General features: G+C 45.0%; 1 protein-coding gene across 1 annotated transcript in view; it reads left to right on the top strand.

The window, feature by feature from the left end:
- LOC126109442 (uncharacterized) overlaps positions 1–23,221 on the top strand; it is a 99,805-nt gene that overhangs the window by 7,465 nt on the left and 69,119 nt on the right. Inside the window, exon 3 of the mRNA XM_049914473.1 lies at positions 17,783–19,171. Coding sequence (XP_049770430.1) covers positions 17,783–19,171 — 1,389 coding nt within the window. The remainder of the gene's footprint in view (positions 1–17,782; positions 19,172–23,221) is intronic.

Here is a 23,221-nt window from a genome sequence, read left to right as displayed (position 1 = left end):
ATTCATTTCCATGAATTCGTGACAAACACATTATGAAACAGACGTACAAAAATGCCGTACAGTTTTCGTACGGTTGGCTCAGCCGCTTGGTGCGTCTACAACGCTATTTCATAAACGGCTCTATGGCAGCATCTCTTCATAGCTGTGTAGGCGGCTACTATTTTCGCCTACAGCCGTCTGTGCTTCGCATTTGAAAGCTGTCAAAAGCGCTGCCAGCTAGCTGTCACGGATTTCCTTGACTCGACTCTAGGGATGTAACCGTATTCTTCTTCCTCTTCTTCTTCTTCTTCTTCTTCCTTAGCGTTTGTCCCGTGTGCTGGCGGGGCCCGCTGTTTCGGCTCGCTGTCGCCACTTCTTGTGACTTTGTGCCTGATCATGGTGGTGGCCTGAGATTTTGAGGTCTTCACGCAGGGCCGACCGAGGTAGCCGAGCGGTTCTAGGCGCTGCAGTCCGGAACCGCGGGACTGCTACGGTCGCAGGTTCGAATCCTGCCTCGGGCATGGGTGTGTGTGATGTCCTTAGGTTAGTTGGGTTTAAGGGGCTCCGGAAAGGCTCAAAATCATGAAAAGTTGAATTTTTACTTTTTTGCGTTTTCTGGAAAAAAATGGTTCAAATGGCTCTGAGCACTATGGGACTTAACATCTGTGGTCATCAGTCCCCTAGAACTTAGAACTACTTAAACCTAACTAACCTAAGGACATCACACACATCCATGCCCGAGGCAGGATTCGAACCTGCGACCGTAGTAGTCACGCGGTTCCGGACTGAGCGCCTGAACCGCTAGACCACCGCGACCGGCGCGTTTTCTGAATCTGCAGACTATTACCTTTTAATAGATATATAATTTATTCAATTCCGAAGACTACAACTATTTTTAAATTCTTTTTTTTTTTGAAATGTGTTCTACATGGGCGTGACCCACTGTGGCGCTGTTAAACTGCTGTCAAATGGTGTTATTATTAACGTCCGTGTTCATCAGGTACATTTTAGTGATGTGAGATAAAGTATGTGTTGTGGCTAACCTATTTTCAGAGATTTAGCAGCACCTGAACTGTTGAAAAAGTGTATTCACGGAAAAACTCAAAACCCCAATGAAAGTGTAAATAGTGTTATATGGTCGAGAATCCCCAAGACTGTATTTGTTGGAATAGAAACACTTCACTTTGGTGTGTATGATGCTGTTGCGACTTTCAATGATGGCAACATTGTAAGGTGCAAGGTATTTAGAAATATGGGAATGAAGATAGGTTCTGACATGGTACGAGCGATGCTTGCTTTAGACAAGGAACGCCTTCGGGCTGCAGACAGGGCTGTAAAGAGTCTAGAAATACAAGCAAGAGTAAACAGGAGGAGGAACAAGAGGAAGCTGGAGGAGGAGTTTGCAGAGGATGAGGATAATCCATCCTATGCACCTGGAATGCACTAAAAAGTTAATCCAATCTTTGTCGCTCGATTCCCAAAACTTTTATTTTCTCATACTAATTACATGTTTTCTAAGGATCTTCCAAACATATTTGTTTCAAACTTTCAGTAAATGTTACACAGTACCTTCTGCATAATTTAACACAGCCTTTTTCCAAAAAAACTGTATATTTTTGAATATATAAATAAAAAATTGCAAAAAAAGTTGTGAATTTTCATTACAATTGAAAAAAATCGTCTTTAATAACTGAACTAAAATTTTGTAAAATCCCTGTGTTAAGTTATAGCCCATATTCCAATAAATAATCTGTAAAAAGTTCAACTTCCTACCTCAAATACTTTGTGAGGAAAGATGTAATTTATAAGCGTTATTTTAACATTGCAAGTATAGGGCGTTCCGGAGCCCCTTAAGTAGTTCTAAGTTCTAGGGGACTTATGACCTAAGATGTTGAGTCCCATAGTGCTCAGAGCCATTTGTACCATTTTTTCTTCACGCAGGGTGTCAAGCCATCGCTTCCTCGGTCGCCCTGCTGGCCGTTTCCCATTTACATTTAGGTTTAAAATCAGTCTTTGCCACTCTTGTCTCGTCTGCTCTAAGGACATGCCCATACGAACGTAGGCGGCTTTCTCTCATTTTCTCTACTATTGGTGCAACACCGTATAGCCTGCGAACTCCATTATTTGTGACGTGGTCATGCAATGTTAATCCCGATGTTCATCTAAGCTTTTTCGTCTCCATAACAGCAAGTCTTTGCTCTGCTTCCTTTGTTGAAGGCCAGCATTCAGCCCCATACCGTGCAACTGGACGGATTACCGATCGGTATACTTTTGATTTGAGCCTGCTTGGAATTTTCTTATCAGATAGTACTCCAGTAACGGAACGCCATTTGAGCCACGCACTGCTAAGACGGTTGGAGATTTCTGCACTGAGATTTCCATCGGCAGCAACTGTCGAGCCCAGGTACTTAAAAGTCCTTGCTGTTGGGAGGTCAACACCATTCATTCTGATGGTTACAGAGTCATTTAAATCAGTGGAAAAGGTAATATGTTTTCAACATATTGAGCCGTAGTCTACATCTACATCTACATTTATACTCCGCAAGCCACCCAACGGTGTGTGGCGGAGGTCACTTTACGTGCCACTGTCATTACCTCCCTTTCCTGTTCCAGTCGCGTATGGTTCGCGGGAAGAACGACTGTCTGAAAGCCTCCGTGCGCGCTCTAATCTCTCTAATTTTACATTCGTGATCTCCTCGGGAGGTATAAGTAGGGGGAAGCAATATATTCGATACCTCATCCAGAAACGCACCCTCTCGAAACCTGGACAGCAAGCTACACCGCGATGCAGAGCGCCTCTCTTGCAGAGTCTGCCACTTGAGTTTGTTAAACATCTCCGTAACGCTATCACGGTTACCAAATAACCCTGTGACGAAACGCGCCGCTCTTCTTTGGATCTTCTCTATCTCCTCCGTCAACCCGACCTGGAATGGATCCCACACTGATGAGCAACACTCAAGTATATGTCGAACGAGTGTTTTGTAAGCCACTTCCTTTGTTGATGGACTACATTTTCTAAGGACTCTCCCAATGAATCTCAACCTGGTACCCCCCTTACCAACAATTAGTTTTATATGATCATTCCACTTCAAATCGTTCCGCACGCATACTCCCAGATATTTTACAGAAGTAACTGCTACCAGTGTTTGTTCCGCTATCATATAATCATACAATAAAGGATCCTTCTTTCTATGTATTCGCAATACATTACGTTTGTCTATGTTAAGGGTCAGTTGCCACTCCCTGCAGCAAGTGCCTATCCGCTGCAGATCTTCCTGCATTTCCCTACAATTTTCTAATGCTGCAACTTCTCTGTATACTACAGCATCATCCGCGAAAATCCGCATGGAACTTCCGACACTATCTACTAGGTCATTTATATATATTGTGAAAAGCAATGGTCCCATAACACTCCCCTGTGGCACGCCAGAAGTTACTTTAACGTCTGTAGACGTCTATCCATTGATAACAACATGCTGTGTTCTGTTTGCTAAAAACTCTTCAATCCAGCCACACAGCTGGTCTGATATTCCGTAGGCTCTTACTTTGTTTATCAGGCGACAGTGCGGAACTGTACTGAACGCCTTCCGGAAGTCAAGGAAAATAGCATCTACCAGGGAGCCTGTATCTAATATTTTCTGGGTCTCATGAACAAATAAAGCGAGTTGGGTCTCACACGATCGCTGTTTCCGGAATCCATGTTGATTCCTACAGAGTAGATTCTGGATTTCCAGAAACGACATGATACTCGAGCAAAAAACATGTTCTAAAATTCTACAACAGATCGACGTCAGATATATAGGTCTATAGTTTTGCGCATCTGCTCGACGACCCTTCTTGAAGACTGGGACTACCTGTGCTCTTTTCCAATCATTTGGAACCTTCCGTTCCTCTAGAGACTTGCGGTTCACGGCTGTTAGAAGGGGGGCAAGTTCTTTCGCGTACTCTGTGTAGAATCGAATTGGTATCCCGTCAGGTCCAGTGGACTTTCCGCTGTTGAGTGATTTCAGTTGCTTTTCTATTCCTTGGACACTTATTTCGATGTCAGCCATTTTTTCGTTTGTGCGAGGATTTAGAGAAGGAACTGCAGTGCGGTCTTCCTCTGTGAAACAGCTTTGGAAAGAGGTGTTTAGTATTTCAGCTTTACGCGTGTCATCCGCTGTTTCAATGCCTTCATCATCCCGGAGTGTCTGGATATGCTGTTTCGACCCACTTACTGATTTAACGTAAGACCAGAACTTCCTAGGATTTTCTGTCAAGTCGGTACCTAGTATTTTACTTTCGAATTCACTGAACGCTTCACGCATAGCCCTCCTTACGCCAACTTTGACATCGTTTAGCTTCTGTTTGTCTGAGAGGTTTTGGCTGCGTTTAAACTTGGAGTGAAGCTCTCTTTGCTTTCGCAGTAGTTTCCTAACTTTGTTGTTGTACCACGGTGGGTTTTTCCTGTCCCTCACAGTTTTACTCGGCACATACCTGTCTAAAACGCATTTTACGATTGCCTTGAACTTTTTTCCCGCACCTGCGAGGCGGTCATTGCAATCTTGTAGACCATACTTATCTTCACTGGCCAGTAGCACATCATCAGCATACAGTAACGTGCAGTGTCACGTTTCCTTCAGGTTTGTTGTGACGGTATCCATGACATTGATAAATACACTCCTGGAAATGGAAGAAAGAACACATTGACACCGGTGTGTCAGACCCACCATACTTGCTCCGGACACTGCGAGAGGGCTGTACAAGCAATGATCACACGCACGGCACAGCGGACACACCAGGAACCGCGGTGTTGGCCGTCGAATGGCGCTAGCCGCCGTCAGTGTCAGCCAGTTTGCCGTGACATACGGAGCTCCATCGCAGTCTTTAACACTGGTAGCATGCCGCGACAGCGTGGACGTGAACCGTATGTGCAGTTGACGGACTTTGAGCGAGGGCGTATAGTGGGCATGCGGGAGGCCGGGTGGACGTACCGCCGAATTGCTCAACACGTGGGGCGTGAGGTCTCCACAGCACATCGATGTTGTCGCCAGTGGTCGGCGGAAGGTGCACGTGCCCGTCGACCTGGGACCGGACCACAGCGACGCACGGATGCACGCCAAGACCGTAGGATCCTACGCAGTGCCGTAGGGGACCGCACCGCCACTTCCCAGCAAATTAGGGACACTGTTGCTCCTGGGGTATCGGCGAGGACCATTCGCAACCGTCTCCATGAAGCTGGGCTACGGTCCCGCACACCGTTAGGCCGTCTTCCGCTCACGCCCCAACATCGTGCAGCCCGCCTCCAGTGGTGTCGCGACAGGCGTGAATGGAGGGACGAATGGAGACGTCTCGTCTTCAGCGATGAGAGTCGCTTCTGCCTTGGTGCCAATGATGGTCGTATGCGTGTTTGGCGCCGTGCAGGTGAGCGCCACAATCAGGACTGCATACGACCGAGGCACACAGGGCCAACACCCGGCATCATGGTGTGGGGAGCGATCTCCTACACTGGCCGTACACCACTGGTGATCGTCGAGGGGACACTGAATAGTGCACGGTACATCCAAACCGTCATCGAACCCATCGTTCTACCATTCCTAGACCGGCAAGGGAACTTGCTGTTCCAACAGGACAATGCACGTCCGCATGTATCCCGTGCCACCCTACGTGCTCTTGTAGGTGTAACTCAACTACCCTGGCCAGCAAGATCTCCGGATCTGTCCCCCATTGAGCATGTTTGGGACTGGATGAAGCGTCGTCTCACGTGGTCTGCACGTCCAGCACGAACGCTGGTCCAACTGAGGCGCCAGGTGGAAATGGCATGGCAAGCCGTTCCACAGGACTACATCCAGCATCTCTACGATCGTCTCCATGGGAGAATAGCAGCCTGCATTGCTGCGAAAGGTGGATATACACTGTACTAGTGCCGAAATTGTGCATGCTCTGTTGCCTGTGTCTATGTGCCTGTGGTTCTGTCAGTGTGATCATGTGATGTATCTGACCCCAGGAATGTGTCAATAAAGTTTCCCCTTCCTGGGACAATGAATTCACGGTGTTCTTATTTCAATTTCCAGGAGTGTAGGTGAGAGAGCACATCCCTGATGATTCCCACGGAAATAGTGAAGTCGACAGATAGTCCGGCAGGTGACTGTATCCGGCTCTTTGCGTTTTCTGGTAGAGCAGTGTGACCCACCTATCGAGCTCTTCAGGAACCCCATGCTCTCGCAGGGCGACTCTACGATTTATTGGTTACGAAGTGTGGGCTGAAACTGAAGAAATTGCAAGAAGGCAGGAAGCTAAGGAGTTGTAACCCGGCTAAGTTGAAAGAATAAGTGGTTGTTGAGAGCTTCGGAGGGTGCATTAGGCAGCGATTGATTATAAAAGGTGTAAGGAATCAAGGAGAAGATGAATGGATAGCTTCGAGGGATATAACAGTAAAGGCAGCAGAGGATAAAATAAGTAAAAAGACAAGGCCTAGTAGAAATACTTGAAAAACACAAGAGATACTGAATTGATGAAAAGAGAAAATATAAAAATGTAGCAAATGAAGCAACCGAAAGGAAATACAAAGATTTTAAAAAAGTGAGGCTGACAGGAAGTGCCAAATGGCTAAGCAGAAACGGCTAGAGAACAAATGTAAGGATTTAGAAGCATATTTCACCACGAGAAAGACAGATACTGGCTACAGGAAAACTCTTGAGGAGAGAGAAGGAGCTGTATGAATATCAAGGGCTCAGATTGTAAACCAGTCCTAACTGAAGAAGGGAAACCTAAAAGGTGGAAGGGGTATATAGAGAATCTATACAAGGGAGATGAACTTGCAGGTAATAGTATAGAAACAGAAGTGGACGTGGAAGAAGATTGGCGGTATGATGCTCCGTGAAGAATTGACAGAGCCGCTATCTTCAGGGGATCTCAAGTTGATTGCGTATTTCTAGATTTCCGGAAAGATTTTGACACCGTTCCTCACAAGCGACTTCTAATCAAGCTGCGGGCCTATGGGGTATCGTCTCAGTTGTGCGACTGGATTCGTGATTTCCTGTCAGGAAGGTCACAGTTCGTAGTAATAGACGGCAAATCATCGAGTAAAACTGAAGTGATATCAGGTGCTCCCCAGGGAAGTGTCCTGGGACCTCTGCTGTTCCTGATTTGTATAAATGACCTGGGTGACAATCTGAGCAGTTCTCTTAGGTTGTTCGTAGATGATGCTGTAATTTACTGTCTAGTAAGGTCACCCGAAGACCAGTATCAGTTGCAAAGCGATTTAGAAAAGATTGCTGTATGGTGTGGCGAGCACCTGCATCCATTCATGTCCATTGTGCGTTCCGACGAACTTAGGCAATTCCAGCAGGACAATGCGACACCTCACGCTTCCAGAATTGCTACAGAGTGGGCTCCAGGAAGACTCGTGTGAGTTTAAATAGTTCCAATGCCCACCGAACTCCCCAGACATGAACACTATTGACCATATCTGGAATGCGTTGCAAAGTGCTGTTCAAAAGATATCTTCATCCCCTCGTACCTTGACGGATTTATGGACTGCCCTGCAGGATTCATGGTGTCAGTCCCCTCAAACACTACTTCAGACATTTGTCGAGTGCATGACACGTCGTGTTGCGGTACTTCCGCGTGCTCGCGGGGGCCCTACACGATATTAGACAGGTGTACCACTTTCTTTGACTCTACAGTGTAGTACTGGGGGGAAGTGAGCGGGTTATAATCGTATAGGGAGACCAAGAGATGGCCGGCCGTTGTGGCCGAGCGGTTCTAGGCGCTTCAGTCCGGAACCGCGCTGCTGCTACGGTCGCAGGTTCGAATGCTGCCTCGGGCATGGATGTTTGTGATGTCCTTAGGTTGGTTAGGTTTAAGTAGTTCTAAGTTCTAGGGGACTGATGACCATAGATGTTAAGTCCCGTAGTGCTCAGAGCCATTTGAACCAAGAGATGAATACAGTAATTATATTGAGAAGGATGTAGGTTGCAGTAGTTATTGAGAGTTAAATGGGCTTGCACAGAATAGAGCTGCGTGGAGAACTGCATCAAACCAGTCTGTGATGGCTGGGTGTTGTGTGCTGTCCTTAGGTTAGTTAGGTTTAAGTAGTTCTAAGTTCTAGGGGACTGATGACCATAGCTGTTAAGTCCCATAGTGCTCAGAGCCATTTGATCCATTTTGAACCAAACCAGTCCTCATAGTGAAGACAACAACAACAACGTGAATGTGTATTCTCAACACCTTCTAGATTTGCACTTCTTGGAATTTTTTCCGGTGGTAAAACATGGAAAATAATCCAGCAATCCTAAAGAGAGTACTGCAGAAAAGCAAGTCTGCTTTGATAAATTAAACAGTCCTTTTCTGCAACTGGAAACTCTTCACCTTTCCATCGTTTTAAGAACACGTCCTGTTACGTCCACTCTGCGACGGTGATGAAGTTATTACGGCAGTTCGTTATTCACCTTCACCATGAAATTAATCAGAATCGCATACGAAGAGCTACACAGAATTTCAAGCAATGGGACACGTTTTACCACTAGTTACTTACTTTGGATCCCCTATCGTTTTCGATGTACGTAAATTTTCTTCCACTTGCATTGTCAGAAGATACATAATTTTGTCCTCCTTGCTGATGATACAACTACAGGGATGCAAAGTATTATCAGATATCTTATTGAAAGGTGGCAAATGAATTATTTGAAAACGTGAATAGATGTTTCAAGACAAATGAATCATTGGCATTAAATGTTCACCCTGCTTTCCTTGTACGTACAATGCATCACTTAGCACATTATTATGCAAGCTATGATATTAATCTACTCAATAAAACATTATTGGACGTAGAAATCGTGAAGTTGTTTATACTATTTATATTATTTGAAAAACCTACACTCCTGTATTGATCAAACGCCCCAGTTCAGGTACATATGCACTATACATGATTAAAAAATGAAAAACTAGCTTATTATGCTTATTTTAATTCACTAATAACTTACAAAATCTTTTTTTTTGGGGGGGGGGGGGGAGAGACTTCAACTTACTGGTGGAATATAGAAATCCATTGTAGTAAGTGTTTCTTAGCTGTAGAATATCGTGCAGAATTCTTTCAAGAAACCTCCTTTTTAATTCACAAGGGTTAATATAAGTATTCTAAATTTTGATAGGTGGTTGTATGGACCGAAAGAAGGAGAACGCTGTTCGGTAAACATGGGCCTACAGCCCATGTACCTCATGAATGGTTCAAATGGCTCTGACCACTATGGGACTTAACATCTGAGGTCATCAGTCCCCTAGAACTTAGAACTACTTAAATCTAACTAACCTAAGGACTTCACACACATCCATGCCCGAGGCAGGATTCGAACCTGCGACCGTAGCGGTCGCGCGGTTCCCGACTGAAGCGCCTAGAACCGCTCGGACACAACGGCCGGCTGTACCATATGAGCTGTGGCCACTTGCTCATCTTCGCTGGTGCGAAACATGTTTCCTGTACTTCAAGCTTTTTGCAGTTACTGACGACGTACTGAATGCAGTAAACAAATGTGTTCGCATTATACTGTGAAACAACAGAGCTCGTAATGTAATCTGCTTGCTTAGATGGTTGCTTCTGTTTGTCAGAGTGCACCACATCTCATGCTTGCGATTTCCGATGTTTTCGTTTTGCCAGTAAGTGCAAAGATAAAACCACAGCGTAAAAGCATTTTACAGACATGTCAAAATAGTCCACTAATGCATGCACTGCTCATACCCAGAAACATGAATACGTTTTATAGTAACAACGCCAAAAGATGTTTATTGCATGCTACAGGGTGATTCACGAAGGTATGCAAATATTTTAATACGTTATTCTACAAGTAAAACTAAAGAAAAAAGTTCATTATACATAGGTTCGCAAATGTTTAGTTACGGAGTTACGGCTAATAAAAGATTTTGCCTGAAATCTAGCTATTTCACTGATATGAAGCCATCGCAAAACTGTACGAGGTGAAAGTGAAACGCGATTTACATTTATTTTGTTGTTAACGATCTGGTGAATCTAATAAAACAAGTCCCAGACGTGTATCTGCTGTAGTTTTCCAGCACATCCAGAGAGGCAAAGAAGTAATGTCGTAAAATTTTCAATTTATTAACTACTTGGCCCAATTTGTTTCTTAACTTCCAGTGTTCAAGAAGTTGTACAGCGTGCATACAATTCCACAATACATCCACAATAAATGTTCGAAAATGTCTCCACCGACTTCAGTGCATTTAGCAGCACGTGTATGGACAGATTTCGTTGCTCTACATCTACATACATCTACATACAGGGTGTTTCAAAAATGACCGGTATATTTGAAACGGCAATAAAAACTAAACGAGCAGCGATAGAAATACACCGTTTGTTGCAATATGCTTGGGACAACAGTACATTTTCAGGCAGACAAACTTTCGAAATTACAGTAGTTACAATTGTCAACAACAGATGGCGCTGCGGTCTGGGAAACTCTATAGTACGATATTTTCCACATATCCACCATGCGTAGCAATAATATGGCGTAGTCTCTGAATGAAATTACCCGAAACCTTTGACAACGTGTCTGGCGGAATGGCTTCACATACAGATGAGATGTACTGTTTCAGCTGTTCAATTGTTTCTGGATTCTGGCGGTACACCTGGTCTTTCAAGTGTCCCTACAGGAAGAAGTCACAGGGGTTCATGTCTGGCCAATAGGGAGGCCAATCCACGCCGCCTCCTGTATGTTTCGGATAGCCCAAAGCAATCACACGATCATCGAAATATTCATTCAGGAAATTAAAGACGTCGGCCGTGCGATGTGGCCGGGCACCATCTTGCATAAACCACGAGGTGTTCGCAGTGTCGTCTAAGGCAGTTTGTACCGCCACAAATTCACGAAGAATGTCCAGATAGCGTGATGCAGTAATCGTTTCGGATCTGAAAAATGGGCCAATGATTCCTTTGGAAGAAATGGCGGCCCAGACGACTAGTTTTTGAGGATGCAGGGACGATGGGACTGCAACATGGGGCTTTCGGTTCCCCATATGCGCCAGTTCTGTTTATTGACGAAGCCGTCCAGGTAAAAATAAGCTTCGTCAGTAAACCAAACGCTGCCCACATGCATATCGCCGTCATCAATCCTGTGCACTATATCGTTAGCGAATGTCTCTCGTGCAGCAATGGTAGTGGCGCTGAGGGGTTGCCGCGTTTGAATTTTGTACGGATAGAGGTGTAAACTCTGGCGCATGAGACGATACGTGGACGTTGGCGTCATTTGGACCGCAGCTGCAACACGGCGAATAGAAACCCGAGGCCGCTGTCGGATCACCTGCTGCACTAGCTGCGCGTTGCCCTCTGTGGTTGCCGTACGCGGTCGCCCTACCTTTCCAGCACGTTCGTCCGTCACGTTCCCAGTCCGTTGAAATTTTTCAAACAGATCCGTTATTGTATCGCTTTTCGGTCCTTTGGTTACATTAAACCTCTGTTGAAAACACAACACTGTGTTCTAGGCGGTGGAATTCCAACACCAGAAAAATCCTCTGTTCTAAGGAATAAACCATGTTGTCCACAACACTGTGTTCTAGGCGGTGGAATTCCAACACCAGAAAAATCCTCTGTTCTAAGGAATAAACCATGTTGTCCACAACACACTTGCACGTTGTGAACAGCACACGCTTACAGCAGAAAGATGACGTACAGAATGGCGCACCCACAGACTGCGATGTCTTCTATATCTTTCACATCACTTGCAGCGCCATCTGTTGTTGAAAATTGTAACTACCGTCATTTCGAAAGTTTGTCCGCCTGAAAATGTACTGTTGTCCCAAGCATATTGCAACAAATGGTGTATTTCTATCGCTGCTCGTTTAGTTTTTATTGCCGTTTCAAATATACCGTTCATTTTTGAAACACCCTGTATATACTCCGCTAGCCACTAAGCGGTGTGTGGCGGAGGGCACAATTGGCGCCAAAGTCATATTTCCCCCACTCTGTTCCACTCGCGGATCGCGCGAGGGAAAAACGACTGTCTGAACGCCTCAGTACGAGCTCCTATTTCCCGTATCTTTGAATGGTGATCACTGTGCGATTTCAAAGTTGGTCGTAATAATGTATGCTCTATATCCTCGGTGAAGATCGGAGTTCGGAATTTAGTGAGCTGCCCCTTCTGTTTAGCGCGTCGTCTATCTGTAAGTGTGTCCTACTTCAAACTTTCTATGAGATTCGTAACGCTCTCGCGATGGCTAAATGTACCAGTCACGAATCTTGCCGCCCTTCTTTGGACCTTCTCAATCTCTCGAGTCAGACCCAACTGGTAAGCGTCCCATACAGACGAACAATACTCTAAGACTGGACGAACTAACGTATTGTAAGCTATTTCCTTTGTTGAATTACTGCATCCCTTCAGCATTCTACCAATAAACCGCAATCTAGAGTTCAACTTACCCGTTACTTGTGTCATCTGATCATTCCATTTGAGATCATTTCGAATAGTCACACCCACATACTTGACGGATGTTACCGCTTCAAAAAAAATGGTTCAAATGGCTCTGAGCACTATGGGACTCAACTGCTGTGGTCATAAGTCCTCTAGAACTTATAACTACTTAAACCTAACTAACCTAAGGACAGCACACAACACCCAGCCATCACGAGGCAGAGAAAATCCCTGACCCCGCCGGGAATCGAACCCGGGAACCCGGGCGTGGGAAGCGAGAACGCAACCGCACGACCACGAGATGCGAGCGTTACCGCTTCCAAAGACTGGGTATTTATTTTGTACTTGTACATTAATGGGGATTTTCGCCTTGTTATACGCAGTAGGTTACACTTACTAGTATTGAGAGATAGCTGCCAGTCATTACACCACTCATTTATTTTCTGCAAATCCTCATTGATTTGTTCACAACTTTCGTGTGATACTACTTTCCTGTAGACTACAGCATCATCGGCAAACAGTCTAATGCCGCTGTCTACATATACATCTGCATCTACATCCATACTCCGCAAGCCACCTGACGGTGTGTGGCGGAGGGTACCTTGAGTACCTCTATCGGTTCTCCCTTCTATTCCAGTCTCGTATTGTTCGTGGAAAGAAGGATTGTCGGTATGCCTCTGTGTGGGCTCTAATCTCTCTGATTTTATCCTCATGGTCTCTTCGCGAGATATACGTAGGAGGGATCAATATACTGCTTGATTCTTCGGTGAAGGTATGTTCTCGAAACTTTGACAAAAGCCCGTACCGAGCTACTGAGCGTCTCTCCTGCAGAGTCTTCCACTGGAGTTTATCTATCATCTCCGTAACGCTTTCGCTGTTACTAAATGATCCTGTAACGAAGCGCGCTGCTCTCCGTTGGATCTTCTCTATATCTTCTATCAACCCTATCTGGTACGGATCCCACACTGCTGAGCAGTATTCAAGCAGCGGGCGAACAAGCGTACTGTAACCTATTTCCTTTGTTTTCGGATTGCATTTCCTTAGGATTCTTCCAATGAATCTCGGTCTGGCATCTGCTTTACCCACGATCAACATTATATGATCATTCCATTTTAAATCACTCCTAATGCGTACTTCCAGATAATTTATGGTATTAACTGCTTCCAGTTGCTGACCTGCTATTTTGTAGCTAAATAATAAAGGATCTATCTTTCTGTGTATTCGCAGCACATTACACTTGTCTACATTGAGATTCAATTGCCATTCCCTGCACCATGCGTCAATTCGCTGCAGATCCTCCTGCATTTCAGTACAATTTTCCAGTGTTACAACCTCTCGATACACCACAGCATCATCTGCAAAAAGCCTCAGTGAACTTCCGATGTCATCCACCAGGTCATTTATGTATATTGTGAATAGCAACGGTCCTATGACACTCCCCTGCGGCACACCTGAAATCACTCTTACTTCGGAAGACTTCTCTCCATTGAGAATGAATGACCTTTCTACGTTATAAGGTCAATAACATCAAACCAGTTCGTGTGTGTAAATCGTAAAAAGCTGCGGACCTATTAGGCTGCCCTGGGCCAACCTAAAGTTACGCTTATTTCTGTTGAAGTGACGCCGTTCAGGACGACATACTGCACCCTGTCTGTTAGAAAACTTTCTATCCAACCGCATATGTCATCGGATAGGCCGTAAACGCGCACTTTTTGTAGCAAGCGACAGTGCGGAACTGAGTCGAACGCGTTTCGAAAATCGAGGAATTTGCCAGCAACCTGGGAGCCGGTATCTAGAGCCAGTTGTATATCATGCACAAAGAGGGCCAGCTGTGTCTCGCATGACCGCTGTTTCCTAAAACCGTGCTGGTTTCTGCAGATGAGCTTCTCAGAGTCTAGAAAGGTCGGTATGTATGAACACAAAATATGTCCCATGATTCTACAACAAATCGATGTCAGTGAAATTGGCGGGTAATTATGTACATCCCATTTTCTACCCTTTTTATAGATTGCTATGACCTGGGGCTTCTTCCAGTCCCGTGGAACTTTCCGCCATTCCAATGATCTCTGATAGATGACGGATAATAATGGTGCTATATTTGTAGCATAGTCAACATAAAATCTTACGGGGATACCGTCTGGGGCAGATGCCTTTCTGACGTCTAAGGATCTTAACTGTTCTACAATCCCAGATACACTAAACACTACGCCAGCCATCCTTGCGTTTGTTGCGCTTGTTGTTGTTTTACAGGGTTGTTCTTAATTATCTGACACATTCATACAGTTTCAGTTAACGTTATAACTATCATTATTCCAAACTTATTCCTCTACAACTTCTATTGAAAACTTTGTGCAGTTGTCTGGAATTTAAAAAACAAATTGGGCCAAGTAGTTAATAAATCAAAAATATTACGAAATTACTTCTTTGTTTCTCTGGATGTTCCGGAAAACTACTGCAGATACATATCTGGGACATGTTTTATTAGCTTCATCAGACCAGTAAAAATAAAATAAATGGAAATCGTGCTTTACTTTAACCTTGTACAGTTTTGCGATGGCTTCATGTTAGCGAAGTTGCTAAATTTCAGGCAAAATCTTTTATTAGCCGTAGCTAAATACTTCTGGACCTATGTTTATATGAAAATTTTTCTTAGGTCGTGGTCTCGCGGTAGCGTTCTCGCTTCCCGAGCACGGGGTCCCGGGTTCGATTCCCGGCGGGGTCAGGAATTTTTCCTGCCTCGAGATGACTGGGTGTTGTTGTGTCGTCTTCATCATCATCATTCATCCCCATTACGGTCGGAGGAAGGCAACGGCAAACCACCTCCATTAGGACCTTGCCTAGTAAGGCGGTGCGGGTCTCCCTCATCGTTCCCCTACGCTCTGTAAAGAAGCATGGGACTTCATTTCCAGGTTTACTTGTAGAATAACGTATTAAAGTATTTGCATATCTTCGTGAAGCGTCCTGTATAACCATGGATGATTCAACAAGAATGTGTCGTCACTCGTTTACTGCATTCTGTAGATCGTTCGTAATTAGCAAGGAGCTTGCAGTGGAAGACAGCGAAAATGATCAAGCACTCATATCTCTTAAGGCATACATTTCAGAGAACATGTTTACTGGAATTTTTTCGTTTTTATCCGTACTAACATCTGTCAAAGCATGGGATACTTTTCTTTTAAAACCTTCTATATTCATGAACGTTCCTTATAAATATAACTCTAGGACCAATAACAGCCTCTAGAAATATTTGATGTTAAAACACAGTGATTTGAGACACATGTGTGCACAGGGTTTTATCAACGTACCACAACATATTGAATGACTTGTAGGTAATGTACAGTAGTAGACCAGTTAAGGAATTTTTCTGATGGACAACTCTCTCTGTCCCACTGGAGGTACCTTCACAGGAACTCTTAAAATTAATGTTTTACATTGTCCAATAATCAGCTGTATAGTGCAGTTTCAAAATGTGAAGTCATTTCAGTGTGTTGCACTAAAATAATGTAAGCCCTTGACTTCTTCTCAGCTTGCAAAACTCAGCACGAGTTACACCAAATTAGTTTTTTCTTTTTAGATTAGGTTTACTTCATTCCAATTGATCCGTAGTGAGGAGGTCCTGCAGGGTGTAGAACATATCAGAAAAACAACAATACGTGACAAATATTTACAACTCAAACTAATAAGCTAATGTACCATTCCACAGATCCCAAGTGGAATGATCGTCATTCTTTAATGAACAATATATGAATCATTCATTTTACAAACATTAATGCACTGAATTTAAAATAAAAAGGTTTTTTATTTATTTATAAGGTAATAGACATGTAATACAACTACTATAATACTTATTTACGCCGGCCGAAGTGGCCGAGTGGTTCTAGGCGTTTCAGTCTGGAACCGCGCGACCGCAACGGTCGCAGGTTCGAATCCTGCCTCGGGAATGGATGTGTGTGATGTCCTTAGGTTAGTTAGGTTTAAGTAGTTCTAAGTTCTGGGGGACTGATGACCGCAGATGTTAAGTCCCATAGGCCTCAGAGCCATTTGAGCCATACTTATTTACAATGAACACATTACTGCACTGAAATGGTGCAGAAGTTAGATTTTATTTACACACACACACACACACACACACACACACACACACACACACGCATACACACTTATTTACATTGAACACATTACTACACTGAAATTGTGCAGAAGTTATATTGTACTTATATATACACACACACAAAGCAGTTGGTTCTACTGAGGAATTCATCAATAGAAGGAGTTAGGCTTCCCCTAAACTGAATTTCATTGGTTGTTATGTTTTTTATGGCTGCCGGTAAGTTATTGTAAATATGTGTTCCTGAATAATGCGCACCTTTTTGTACAAGACTAAGTGACTTTAAATCCTTGTGAAGATTATTCTTATTTCTAGTATTGAATCCATGAAGTGAGCTGTTGGTTTGAAACAGTGATATATTTTTAATGACAAATTTCGTTAATGAATAAATATATTAGGAAGCAGTAGTTAGTATCCCTAGTTCCCTAAACAGGCTTCTGCAGGATGTTCTTGAGTTCACACCACATATAACACTTAGTGCACGTTTTTGAGCCCGGAAAACTTTAGCTTGGCTTGATGAATTATCCCAAAAAATAATCCCATATGACATATGGAGTGAAAGTACGCACAGTATGCCAGGTTTTTCGTTTTTATATCCCCTATGTCTGATACAATTCGCATTGCAAATAGAGATTTGTTAAGACGCTTCACCATTTCTGTGGTGTGTTTTTCCCAGTTGAATTTATTATCAAGCTGTAATCCCATGAATTTAACACTGTCCATTTCTTCTATCTACTTGTCATCATATGTTAGGCACATACTCGTGGGACACCCCTTACAAGTTCTGAACTGCGTGTAGAGTGTTTTTTCAAAGTTTAGTGAGAAGGAACTGGCTAGGAACCATTGATTAATGTCAACAAATATTTTATTAGCTGATCTTTCTAAGACAACACTTGATTTGCTGTTTATTGCAATATTTGTATCATCGGCAAACAAAACGAACTTGGCATCTGGTAATGTTACTGATGAAAGGTCATTGATCCACACAAGAAAAAGTAAGGGCCCTAAAATGGAGCCTTGTGGGACCCCAGATGTAATTAGTTCCCAGTTGGATGATGCCTGATAGCTTGATACAGGTCTCTTTCCTAATAACACCCTTTGTTTCCTGCCAGAGATATAAGATTTGAACCATTTTGCAGCATTTCCTGTTACACTATAATATTCTAATTTACTTAAAAGGATATTGTGATTTACACAGTCAAATGCCTTTGACAGATCACAAAATATACCACTTGCCTGCAATTTTTATCTAAAATACAGTGTATACCATTAACAGCCTGCTGATGTTACACAGGTGCCACACGTAAACTGTCCAAGCTGCCGCCGTCTGCTGTCGCACTGTTCGACTGCAGCCAACGGGATGACCTGGGGACTCCGGACGAGTGTGCTCCTTCAGCCCACCAGCAGAGTGACAGCGACCTTCCAGCACTGTCCAGCTGGAGGTTCCAGTCCCCGACACCTCCACCGTCCTACCAGGAGTTGGTGCTTTCCGGAGTCATCAAGCCTCCACAACCTCTGGCACCACGCAAGAAGCACCATCGGGCACATGTCCAGAGGGCTCCTCCTCTCTTACCTCTGCATTCCACCCCTGCAGTCCGTGGTAGTCTCGAGGACCTTTCTTCTCACAACCCTCCCACTATTGGCAAGCCACTGCAGGAAATGGCAGCCCTCGATACGCAAACACTCACCAGCTGCCCGACTGTCGTTTCCTCTGCTGATCATGATCCAGCTGTGGAAGATCAAAAAATGAGTGTGATAGGTGCAGGTCAGCAGAAGTGCACAGCCTCGGCAGGTGTGACTCCTGAGCAAGTGAACAGGTATTCCATTTCCAGCATCAGTGTCGGTGAGGGGGCCGGAGTAAGAGTTGTGCAGTCACCAGATGACATATTGGCACCTTCACAGGACATGCACGAGAAACCCATTGTGGAACTGAGAGAAGAGGTTGCGACGCCAGAACCTGAACCCCGTATCCTAGAAACTAAGAAACCCCATATATCAAGTAGATATATTTCAGCTATTGGAGCCAAGGAAGAGTCCATAACAAGCACACGTCCAAAGACTTCCAAAGTGGTACATCCGACTAACAAAAAAAGGGCCCAGTTGGAAGAGGTCGCAGATGTACCAGTCAAAGATTTAGTAAGGAATGTAGGGCCAGTCAAGAACGTTGTTATCATACCACGAACTGCTATAGACGATACCTCTTACACATCTGTGTACAGTACTGAGAGGGCAATGTACAGAACTGGCAAAATGGAGAGGGTCGAGGTGAATGCCAACAGTTTCGGATCAAAGACGGAGAGTTCTCAAGATTTAAGCAAGAAACAGGAGCCCAGAAGAGAAACACCCACCTCAGTAGCTTGGGAACAAACAGTTGGAGAAGCCTCTGGCAATTTGGCCTCTCCTGCAGTGACAGAGGCAGCAGTGACTTCTAGACCGAGTGTTGGTGACCGGCGTCAGAAGGAGAAGGACAAGGTGTCCCTGGCGGAGTTCCTTGCCCTGGAGGCGCAGGACTTCGACAGTGAGGACCTTGCCAGCGTCCAGAAGCTGTCCGGGCTGTTTGACGAAAAGAAGGCCAGGCCGGCAACTCCGTTAAAGACTCAGACGCCTCCGAGGTCACCTACGAGGAAGCCAGCGATGCGGTCAGCTCCTGTCACCACCATCATTGGTGATTCCAGGGACTCAGGTGCGTTCACGACGTCCTTTACTTGCACATATTGATGATGACAGATTGTTACTACATTATCGTGCAACTTCACAAGGCACTGTACATTGTCCTTTATAATTGGTTCAAATGGCTCTGAGCACTATGGGACTTGACATCTGAGGTCATCAGTCCCCTAGAACTTAGAACTACTTAAACCTAACTAACCTAAGGACATCACACACATCCATGCCCGAGGCAGGATTCGAAGCTGCGACCGCAGCAGTCTCGCGGTTCCGGACTGAAGCGCCTAGAACCGCTCGGCCACAGCGTCCGGCTCCATTATAATTATCCGGGCTGTTATGCCGTGGTCGGTTGATGAATTCTGTGTCAATTCCCAAAGTTTCGTCCCAACTGCGGGAGACATCTTCAAGGGGGTCTGTATCTCGATGGAAGGTCCAACATACCCACAGGCTCGCTGATGTTCCATCTCAACGTCGAGCAACTCAGGAACACAAATATTTCTAGCTTTGTCTGCTAACTTCTTGATAACACCCCGCTTCTGTTGTGGGTAGTGGTTCGGGCCACTCAGTATACCGCAAACCCACGCACACGGACCGTTATTTGCACCGGGATTCGAACCACCACCCACAACAGAAGCAGGGTGTTATCAAGACGTTAGCGGACAGAGCTAGAAATATTTGTGAACCTGAGTTGCTCGACGCTGAGATGGAACGTCTCCACAATGCACTAATGAAGAACGGATATTCGTCCGCCGAAATAAAACGTGCGTTGAGGCAGCCACGCAGAAGTCATACTGACGTACAGGTTACTGCAAAATCTAAGGTTTTCCTGCCGTTTGTTAAAAATGTAACGGAAAGAATAGGGAGGATCTTGACGAAGCGGAATATTACCACCAGGAAGATACAGGAATACCTTAAGCCTGCCAAGGACGCTCGCAAACCATTGGAAAAAGCTGGAGTGCATAGGATCCCATGCAGCTGTGGTGATGTTTATGTGGGTACCACTAAAAGAACTTTTTATAAACGTTTGAAAGAGCACAAGGGAAATTGTAGAAGAGGAGAAACGGAACGATCAGCTGTTGCGGAGCATGCTTTTCAGCCAGGGAACCACAATATTCGTTTCGAGGAGACGCAAGTACTAGCGGCCACGAGAGGATATTACGAAAGGCTCTACAGTGAGGCAATCGAAATCTCTAAACATCCAAATAATTTCAACCGAAAGGAGGAGGGCGTGAAATTAAACGGTATATGGATGCCGGTGTTGAAGAAGATGTGTACACCCGTCCACTACTGGGTGATGGCCATGGCGATCGACGGCGACGGACAGCGGCCAATTGCACTGACGTTTTCAAAACACGTGACGTCACGCCGCGGTGCGGGAGCGCGCAGACACGGAATTTAGCGGCAGTCAGTAGCGAGCCAGTGGGTGTGTTGGACCTTCCATCGACCTACGGACCCCCTTGAAGATGTCTCCCGCAGTCGGAGACGAAACGTTGGTAACTGACACAGAATTCATCAACCGACCACGGCATAACAGCCCGGATAATTATAATGGACATGGTATTTCCGGCCGTGAAAATCTACATTTTAGTAGCACTGTACATTACATAGCACTCTTATTCCTATTCTGCGTCTGCATCTTACACTCCCAAAGCCACTCTCAGATTTGTGGTGGAGTGTACTTTCTGTAGCACTAACACATCCCCCCCCCCCCGCACCCCCCACCCACACCACCATCTCCTCGCTTCCTTGTTCCATTCGCGAAAGGCTTTCGGTATTCCTGTGAATACGATTATAATTTCTCTTCTGCCTCGTTCTTGTCATTTGGTGAGAAAGCAGGGGTGGAGTAAAATATCGAAATATCAAAAACACATCGCGTTGCAATGCAAAAAACAGTATAGGAAAATCTTAGGTATTCAAAACAGCCTTCAGTCGTCTCGTAATGGATAAATACAGGTCCTGTATCGTTTTGAAAGCAATTTTCCATCAGTCTTTCTGAAAAATAGATGAAAGTTCAGATGATGGAGATGAATAGTGATGACACAACCTACTCTGAGCATATCGTCTCAGTACTCGCCCTTCTCTGTAAAACAGACCACATCGGCTCAATAATACTGAGATCTGGTGACTGTGGTGAACAGGGGAGACTGATCCTCGTGGAGTTTAAATCTTCTGCGTTGTTAGGCCGCGTCATACACTACTGGCCATTAAAATTGCTACACCACGAAGAAATGCAGATGATAAACTGGTATTCATTGGACGAATATATTCTACTCGAATTCACATGTGATTACACTTTCACGCAATTTGGGTGCATAGATCTTGAGAAATCAGTACCCAGAACAACCAACTCTGGCCGTAATACGCCTGGGCACTGAGTCAAACAGAGCTCGAATGGCGTGTACAGGTACAACTGCCCATGCAGCTTCAACACGATACCACAGTTCATCAAGAGTAGTGACTGGCGTGTTGCGACGAGCCAGTTGCTCGGCTACCATTGACCAGACGTTTTCAATTGGTGAGAGATCTGGAGAATGTGCTGGCCAGGGCAGCAGTCGAACATTTTCTGTATCCAGAAAGACCTGTACAGGACCTGCAACATGCGGTCGTGCATTGTCCTGCTGAAATGTAGGGTTTCGCAGAGATCGAATGGAGGGTGGAGCCACGGGTCGTAACACATCTGAAATGTAACGTCCACTGTTCAAAGTGCCGTCAATGCGAGCAAGAGGTGACCGAGACGTGTAACCAATGGCACCCCATACCATCACGCCGGGTGATACGTCAGTATGGCGATGACGAATACACGCTTCCAATGTGCGTTCACCGCGACGTCGCCAAACACGGATGAGACCACCATGCTGTAAACAGAACCTGGATTCATCCGAAAAAATGACGTTTTGCCATCCGTGGACCCAGGTTCGTCGTTGAGTACACCATCGCAAGGCGCTCCTGTCTGTGATGCAGCGTCAAGGGTAACCACAGCCATAGTCTCCGAGCTGATAGCCAATGCTGCTGCAAAGGTCGTCGAACTGTTCGTGCAGACGGTTGTTGTCAGCACGGCGTTCCGTATTACCCTCCTGAACCCACTGATTCCATATTCTGCTAACAATCATTGGATCTCGACCAACTCGAGCAGCAATGTGGCGATACGATAAACCACAATCGCGATAGGCTACAATCCGACCTTTATCAAAGTCGGAAACGTGATGGTACGCATTTCTCCTCCTCACACGAGGCATCATAACAACGTTTCACCAGGCAACGCCGGTCAACTGTTGTTTGTGTATGAGAAATCGGTTGGAAACTTTCCTCATGTCAGCACGTTGTAGGTGTCGCCACCGGCGCCAACCTTGTGTGAATGCTCTGAAAAGCTAACCATTTGCATATCACAGCATCTTCTTCCTGTCGGTTAAACTTCGCGTCTGTAGCACATCATCTTCGTGGTGTAGCAATTTTAATGGCCAATAGTGTATGAGGCGGCCTAATAACACAGAACATTTTAACTTCAGTGACAACGGCCACAAAAACCTTCAGACTTAAATAATTGATCCTCGTGCTCACTAAACCAGTCCTGGTCGATGCGGGCTGTGTGAACGGGGGCCCCGTCTTCTTGGAACACAACGTCACGACTGTCGAACAAGTACTACACACAGTCCAGTTGCATTAATGTAACCACAAGTGTTCGACGTACCCGTGCAGTAACCACTCTCAGATCATAGGTGGCAGCACTAGCAGTGGAGGGGACATAAACAGCGTTGAGGGGAAGCAGTCGTTGTCGTAATGCGACGTCCAAAAGGGCTTTGGGCCAAGGACAGAAGCATGTCCAAAACGGCTAAGTTTTAATGAGCGTCGGAAGTGTTTAAACTCAGAAGTGTGTTCCTGAAGCCACTCTGTAGGATGTCGCATTGTCCTGCTGCAATTGGCCAAGTCCGTCAGAACGCACAATGGACATGAATGGATACAGGTGATCAGACAGGATTACTTTTGAATACATTGTGGGAGCAAACAGTGATTAATTTTATTACTAATATTTACTATCAAAAACAGTCTTGATCACAAATTACTTATT

This window comes from Schistocerca cancellata, chromosome 12, assembly GCF_023864275.1.
Source record: "Schistocerca cancellata isolate TAMUIC-IGC-003103 chromosome 12, iqSchCanc2.1, whole genome shotgun sequence".
NCBI lineage: Eukaryota > Metazoa > Arthropoda > Insecta > Orthoptera > Acrididae > Schistocerca > Schistocerca cancellata.
Note: the sequence above shows the minus strand (reverse complement) of the source record. Positions and strands in the feature narration are given on the sequence as shown.